Source organism: Charadrius vociferus, unplaced genomic scaffold, assembly GCF_000708025.1.
Source record: "Charadrius vociferus isolate BGI_N301 unplaced genomic scaffold, ASM70802v2 scaffold59, whole genome shotgun sequence".
NCBI classification, from domain to species: Eukaryota; Metazoa; Chordata; class Aves; order Charadriiformes; family Charadriidae; genus Charadrius; species Charadrius vociferus.
This window is the reverse complement of record NW_009661371.1, coordinates 8,384,680-8,392,986: the sequence shown is the minus strand read 5'-3', so window position 1 is coordinate 8,392,986 and position 8,307 is coordinate 8,384,680. Positions and strand designations below refer to the sequence as shown.

The 8,307-nt window shown below is 38.4% G+C and overlaps 1 protein-coding gene across 1 annotated transcript; it reads left to right on the top strand.

The window, feature by feature from the left end:
* The first annotated feature begins 822 nt into the window (after positions 1-822).
* On the top strand, positions 823-5,607 carry MFAP3L (microfibrillar-associated protein 3-like). Its single transcript, XM_009893741.1, has 2 exons — positions 823-1,105; positions 4,745-5,607. Exons 1-2 carry the CDS (start codon positions 823-825, stop codon positions 5,605-5,607), a joined length of 1,146 nt encoding a protein of 381 aa, XP_009892043.1.
* The last annotated feature ends 2,700 nt before the right edge of the window (positions 5,608-8,307 follow it).

Sequence of the window (8,307 nt, the reverse complement as noted above, 5' to 3'; positions counted from 1 at the left end):
TACCCATAATTATGTCACCAGTGAGTATTTTTCTTTCTAAATCTGCTCTAAAAATGACATTGAAATGACTTTATCAACTTCTAAATATCCTCTTTTATGAATATTCTTCCGTGCTATGTTTTGTTTCAGAAGACTTCAAAAAATGCAGTAGCTTAAGAGAATTGAATGGTCTGAGATGTTTTGCTGCATGTGCTATTGTATTTGGACAAAATTGTGTACATTAAGGATTCCAGTGCCAGCTGCAAAAACCTTTCCTGGAGCAGTTCTTTCTTATGCCATGTTCCACAATTCACTTAAGACCATGCATGTGACAGAGTTGCAGCACTGAACTGGTAGTGACAGCTTTAACGTGCTGTACCTTTGTTTTTCCTGTTGATTTTGCAAATGTTAAAAAAAAAGAAAAATCTGTAGAACTTTTGGCATAAAACTGTAGCTGCTGCTGTAGCTAAATTGCCGCTAAGTGTCTAGGTGATAAAAGCCTTCTCCCACGCCTGCCAGTCTGAACAACACTATTGTCAGGAAAATGTATGCATCTTTTTCCAGTAAGAATAAGGACTGTGATAACATTAGCATTTAGACAAGATACTGAGCTGATGATTGTGAAATGCATTAATGGATGTGTCACTATTTTAAAAGAGCACATCTAATGGATTGTTTATACATGCCATCTCATTGTACTTATTTATTTATTTTATAGGATGTTTTAAACATAAAATTGCACGGATCAAAGTAGAACTCTCCTGTGACCTCCTCACCTCAAGGGCGTGTGTTCGACCGAACCGATCCCAGTTCCCAGCCAGTTGCGTATACCACTGAAGGAAAATGAACATACTGAACAGCCACCACTTTCTGTACTTTCTGCCTACCACACGCCTTGTCATCTTATTAGCAGCTTTGACGACTGCTGAGGATGTGACTAATAGCACTTTCAACCGCACTGAGATGAACACGGGATCTGTGCCTGTGGTGATCTCCCGCATCGACCATATTATAGTCAAGGAGGGGAGTAGTGCCTTGATTGACTGCAATGTCCAAGGTAGTCCTAGTCCACGTTACAGATGGTACAATTCCAATGGCCGCCTGCTCCAAGAGGAAGAGAATAAAGGTAAGATCTTGGTATTCTCAGTGACAGAGCCTGTCCAGAGACACTTCTGATTTCAGCGTGTTGGCCAATAACCAGAATTTAATGGCCTGATTGCAGTATTTTCCTGGGTGAAAATATATGAAAGCCTGGTAGCAGCCATAAATTTGTTGTGCGCACCTTGGAAGAAAACAATAATGTTTTTATGATGTGTTATTTATAGCAACACATAGCAAGAAACTGAAGCACTTAACAGAAAGTGTAGACAGGCTTCTTTTCATTGGAAGACTTCAGTTTTGATCCTGTTTCCCATTCTGTCCTCTTCTGGTTTTCTCTGGCACCAAAAAGACAAAAAAAGCTATTTTCCAACTCAAGGGAGGATTCTCTTGACAAATGGGAAGAGTTTGTTGGCATGAACTCAACACGGCTAACTCCCTGATACGCCTCCTGTCTTTATGCGTAGGAGAAACAGGAGATGCCCTGAATGACCAACAGAAAAACCTATACAGGGCAGCAGTCAGAAGGACAAGCCAAGTTTGAGCCTTCCTGGCTGTAGTTAAGACTCTTCAGTTGCATTTGCCAGAGACCTTAATTACACATGAACTTGTTTTCCTTAAATGGAAGGTTTGGGTGATAATCCTAGTTAGATTCTTGGGAACGTTTCAGGGGGAATGGAAGGTGTTTTGCTCATGTAATCCTTCCATACTGACTTCTTTGTTCGCAGCATGATGAAATAAACTCTTAGTTATTCACACTAAATGCAAGATAGCTTGCCTAACTAATAGTTGACCCGAGGGAGAACTCCGCTATGATGGGAGTAATGATTGACCCAGCTGGATGTGCAACAGCATAGTGTATCTGTCAAAGCTTACTGCATAACTGGTTATATTTTACATTACAGTATTTTATAATTTTCTGAGTAAAGCTAGAGAAAGGAAGTACTTGAGCTAGTAAGCTGACTTTCACATATAATTTGTGCAGTCACGGTAAAATACTGTGATTATTGTGCTAGAGTGTTTTACTAAGGCTCACTGACAGAAATTTTCCCCTTTAGTCAGGCATCTAACATTAGGTCGTTGTACAGTCAACGGAGAGAGGTAGATACTGACTCAAATATGCAGGTAGGTGAGCAAAAACTTTGACCAAATCAGTAAAAAATGCAGCTGTAGTATTAAGACAACATCACTTTAACTTAGCGTTTGAGTGGCTCACTCCCTCCTTTAAGAAACTGACTGTCTTCCTGTAAGAAATATTTCCTAGCACAAAACCTTTCTTTATAATATATATAGTTATGTTGAGTATGGCATTGAATTATCAACACCCAGAAATGATAACCTTCCTAATCATTGTTTTCTCATTAGGCTTTTACTATCTGCCAGGATCCACTGGCACAGACTCAGTCATTGAGTCACAGTTCAATGCCATTATGTCATTTATAACAGCTGGAGCCAGCATACATCAGCAAGGCATCTTGTCGTTTTACAATTAATAAAGACCTACTTAGCCAACATTGCAATTCAAAGAAATACTGAGCAGCCAATACTGTGTATTTTTTCCTATACTGGAGGTGGAGAAGGAAGTGTCATCTGTTACAGATGCTGACATTTCCTCTGTAAGAGATTTTTCCTCTGAATTTGCCTAGCTTTAGAAGATTGGGGTGATTTTTTTATATGAAGGTCTGCTTTAGACTAAGCTTTTTATTTATTCTTTATTTTTTTAATTTCAGGCAAAGTGATTCAGCTGTTTTCAAGAATTAAGCTAGGGCAAAAAATTGTGTTTCAGCTAAGTTAAAAATTCTAAGTAAGAGGATAAAAAGATGTAATTAAGAACTGAGGCAGGGATCTTGCGGGAATACTTTCTACATACGCTTCTACTGGAGATAATGTAAAAAAACCAATTTGGATAAGCCATGCTTAATTAGAAAAACTTTCAAAATGGTAAAAGCCCATAACTACTCTGAATTAAAGGCTTTTTTTTGACTAATGAGTTTCAGAATTGCCCACAGATCCTTCCTTGAAAGAAATAAAGTAAAAAAAGAATAAAATAGAATGGTCTTTCTAACAATGAAAGAATTTCCATGAAAAGGATAAAATAAATGTAGAAGCAAGGTATACGCCAACCTGTGGCAGGACTGCAATCCTTGCCTTGTGATTTACATGCATTGCACAGGGGTTTTGCGCTGTTTTAGTGTTGTAGTCACAGATTCTGTGTCTTTGCTCAGCTGCCTTAATAGACTTAAATTCCAGCTGGTTAGGTTAGGTTTAAGGAAGGACAACTTTCTGATAGTAAAGATAGGTGAACACCTGAAATTCCTTCCTGTGAAAGTTTATTGAAATTCCACTACTGCCTTCAGCAGATACCTGTCAGGAATGGCTTGGGATTGTGTTACAGAGATTGAAAACAGTTGAGTCTGCCTTTGAGCAGCAGTATGTTGGCATACATCAGCCTGTGTCATTGTTTTAAAAAGAAATCTTCTGTATTACATCTCCCTGTATGTAGTGTTCAGAAAGCACAGAAACACTCCTACACTTTCTGGCTCTTCTCTTCACCATGTGAACGCTTCCAGGGGTGGGTTTACATGAAGGAAAGAATTGACAGCAGGTTTTCCTATTGGAGTTGAATCATGTTTTTTATAGCAAAGTTATAATTTAATAAGTTGTATCACACCAAAGAAAGCAAAAAATACACATCCTCAGCTCTTAAATTATAGTGATATTTGAATAGAAATGAAGCTCACTTGGGGAATTAAAAATCTAATTTGTTACCAATATATAAGGGTGAACACAGTAACTAGCTGAATGATGAATCACTTTAGCAGTGATAGGAGCACTGGATTTTAACATGTTTCAAACTCAGTTTAATAGCTAAATTGTTCTGCTCTGCCGGGCTCAAAGGATATGAAATGTACATGTACAATTCTGTGTAGCAACCAAAGATACCAATTGTATTATACTGATAGAAATTATTTTTTAAAGTAAAGAAGTTCCATTGTGGTGTATAGAAGTTCATACCGGCCAACAAGATATTCTCTTAATTGGTTATGGCTCTTTTCTTTCCCATCCATCTTACTCCTCCTGTCCTATTTCCCTTTTTTTAAAATCATCCTTCAAAATTAGATTCTGAACACCTCAGAGGACAGGCAGTGTACTATATGTCTGAAATTTTCGGGTTTTTAAAGTCTACATTAACAGAATTATAAGAGATACTGTAACAAAACACCAAAAATAACCCAGTTGTAAGAAAATGCATTGTCAGGGAACAAAACAAAGAGGGCTTAGTAGGTTTTTCTGCCTTGCAATCCCATTGTTGCTGTTATTTGAGGAAGTGTGGCATGTGTTCGGGAGGCTCTCTGGGGTAAGTAGCCCTGTCTTTCTAAGTTAACTGACTACAGGATTGTGGTAGATGTCATGCGTATTAACATTTTTTTATGAGACTCTTTTAGGGCATGATCTGATTGTTCACAGTTGATGTCAGGGATTTGATAGTAACGCAGCTAGGATCTCAGGGACAGGCAGGCCTTTGTGATGGTAAATTCCTTGTCTTACGAACGTTACTTCCTTCTTCCAAAATCTGAAGCCAGTTTGACAAAGCTGATGTTTAAGACTGTCCTGATCATGTGAACAAAATACTTCTAACTAAGTTACTCTGTCTCCTCTCCAGCAGGAAAATGGTGGTTTCTTGACAATGGGCTACTAAACATTACCAGCGTGTCTTTTGAAGACAGAGGTAAATACACGTGTGTCGCATCTAATATGTATGGCAGCGTTAACAATACTGTGACGCTGAGGGTTGTTTTTACCTCCGGAGATATGGGAATCTATTACATGATTGTCTGCCTTGTAGCTTTTACCATTGTTATGATACTGAACATTACTCGGTTATGTATGATGAGCAGTCATCTGAAGAAAACAGAGAAAGCAATCAATGAATTCTTCAGAACAGAAGGGGCAGAGAAACTCCAGAAAGCCTTTGAGATTGCGAAGCGTATCCCAATTATCACTTCAGCCAAAACGCTCGAGCTTGCCAAAGTAACCCAGTTCAAGACCATGGAATTTGCTCGCTATATTGAAGAGCTTGCTCGGAGCGTACCTTTGCCACCTCTCATCATGAACTGCAGGACTATAATGGAAGAAATTATGGAGGTTGTCGGTCTGGAGGAGCAAGGACAGAATTTTGTACGGCAGGCAGCAGAAGGCCAGGAAACCACTGAAACAGATGAGCTGTATATGATTCCGAATGCTTTGAAGCGCAGTGACTCTCCCACAGCTGACTCTGACGCATCGTCACTGCACGAGCCACCCCAACAGATTGCAATAAAAGTGTCAGTTCACCCGTTGTCCAAAAAGGACTGCATGGACGGTCAGTCACAAGAAAGCATGCAGTTGGACACCAAGGAAGAAGACACTCCTCAAACACCAGCACTTCCTGCAGAGCCCCCACCTGAGCCTTCTGCTGAACTCAATTCTGATGACACAGCATTGGCAAACGACAAAAACACATGCGTTATATATGAAAGCCATGTATGATAGTTACTCCTGAATCTATGCATAGCAGGAAAATCAGGTGGAGCTCTTTTAAAAATACATATTGTACTTGCCGCTAAGCCTTACCTGGAGACTATCATAGCAAAAGCATGTATGTGGATTATTTGGCACTTTCTTCTCAGTTTGACTTTAGTTGACCGTGATGTACGGCAGAGTAATTGCTATTACATTAATATTAATTGCTCTTTTCGATTAGGAGTATTTCCAAGGAACATTTACCTCAGCATTTTCTAGGTTGGAGTCACCTGTAGTGGCCTCCTGGAAGTCATTGGTAGTCTTTGACGTAGGACACTTGCACTTACTATACATAAAACTGTTTTTCATTTTCCTTCTTCATTCTCGTTATTTCCATCTACTGCATTTTTGCAAATATTATCTTGTGAATTTGAAATATTGCCCAAGAGGCAGCACTACAGTAGCCAAATAAAATCCTAATAGATCCCATTTACAAAGCCTGTTTGCTCAGCTGCATTGTGATTTAGAGGGCTATTAAAGAAAGTTAAAATGTTTCCAATTCATTTGAGACCACGCTGCTTAGGCACATGGGAAATAGTTTTCCCTTTTCCATGGAATGAAGATGCCAACAATTGTTTTTTTCACATCGAGAAACAACTTCGAGTATTTTACTGATGGGAAAGCCCATAAACATCTTATAGAAAGTTGCAGTCCAACAGCTCTGCAGGGTTGGTTTTTTTGCATATATTTGACCATTTTTTACTTTGCCAGAAGTTTATATGGAAAACAGGTGCAAATATGCAAGATGTCTTGTTTTGTAGTAATTTGGTAGGAGTAAGTACCAGAAGTTAGGCAGGTTCCTTAACTGTCCTGCAAATGCCAGTAATCAGCTGATGACAAGGCTGAAATGGCAGAAGACCCTTTTATTGAGATTCTCAATTTTGTGCAGATTCATATTCTGAAGATCAAGCCTAAATTCATCTATAAGCATAAGTTTGAGAGTGCTTTATCCAAACTAAAAAAAATATAATCAAGTGTTCTGTGAAATTATAATAACGATCACAAAAACTGTTTACTGTGTTACAATTGCTTTGGTATTTTAAGAACCTCCCACCTATGTAGGACATGCACTGCTTGAGCACATGTGACTCTACCCCAGTAAAACTTTAATGGTCATAGCGACTGTGGCATTAAAAAGGATCAACATTTATGCCAGGAAATACCAAGACTGGAAGGGAAGTGATAATTTCTACTGCAGACAGACAGTGAAAAGGACCTTCTCTGGAGTGAGTCTGGAAAGAAAGCACTTACAAGGAGGAGTTTGTGTAGGATTAATAGCATATTACTTAATTACCTGACATATATTTAATTTGGATCTAATGAACAAACTATCACCTTATAGTTTTTAGGAAGGACTGTAGTGTAAGTATAGATACTCAAAATAAATCTGGAATCAAGTATATTGCAGAAAAAGAAGTCACATAGGTCTATGGGGAGATGTGTGGGTGGCTTTCGGGACATTTTATTGAAGTAGCCACATCTGCATAAGGTGTCCATTGGAGGCAATCAGGTATATTAACTGCACGGGTAATTGAGACCAAACAAAGTCAATGTTGCAGCTATCTAAAAAAGCACTTGATAATGAACTGAGGTTTTATGTCAACTTGCCCATGTTAACAGTGCAGAGCTTCACTAGCGGTGTAATACAGGAACGCCCCATGACTTATGTAGGTGATGCAGAGAAGGCTCCGTATTTACCATTCTGTGGTTATTAAAAAAAATATATGTTCAATAACAGACTTCAGATTTTGTGACCAACTTGTGAAAACGACAGCATTCAGTTGCCTAACATTTGTTTATGCTCACCACAGTGGCAGGCATCTATACAAAATGCATTTGCACATGCCCAAAAGAAAAGATGCAAGGGCAAGGTCCTTTTAGGAATGTTGCTGGAAATATTTTCGTTCCAGTGAAGCAATATAAATCTAGAACACAGGGTAGATTAAGAGAATACCATAAAGAACCTCACTTCTGACCAGTGTGATTGAAAATACTACTGATGCAAACTGTTAACTTCTTGTCTGAGTCCAAAGTACATCTATGTTTAGTGTTCACATCAGTTTTTCAAGTTACTTAATTTGCTTCTGGTATGAAAAAGGACAAGGGCAGACACAAAAGCAGGAACTTGCACTAAACTTTTTTAATTCACCTTAACCTCTTGAAAAGAGGCATTTTATTTTTCTGCCTGTCCAGTATTTACAAACAGTGCTCATGCATTCTAAAGTTACCTGCCTGGTGCCCAACTGAGATTGCACAGATAAGCAAGGATGTTCTCCTTGAAAGCAGAAAAATTACTTTTAAATTACACTTTATTTTTTTTAACTTTCAAAATTATGTCTTAAACTACCATATTTTAATTTTAATTGTTTTTTAATTATGAACTTTTTACAGTAGAGACCAGTCCCCTTCATGTATTCATATGGTGATTGGTACCAGGCAGTTCTGATCCTGACTGGTGCTCTCAGGCTGTCCTCCAGCCTGTTTATTATTTATTTCTTGAGAAACATGTGAGAGCAAACAATCCCCATGGTTTTCTTCAGTATCTCTGTGTAAAATTCCTTGAAGATACAGATTTATGGGGTTTTTTTCCAAAGGTTGCCTACAAAGAGCATGTATTTGAAGCACACGCAAAGAAACGTACATTACAAACCATGTATGAGCAACAGT

Excerpts from the sequence above, each read along its gene's own strand:
- MFAP3L (XM_009893741.1), top strand. The coding sequence starts at position 823 with ATGAACATACTGAACAGCCACCACTTTCTGTACTTTCTGCCTACCACA. Across the intron at positions 1,106-4,744 it reads CCAAGAGGAAGAGAATAAAG|GAAAATGGTGGTTTCTTGAC; the intron begins GTAAGATCTTGG and ends CCTCTCCAGCAG.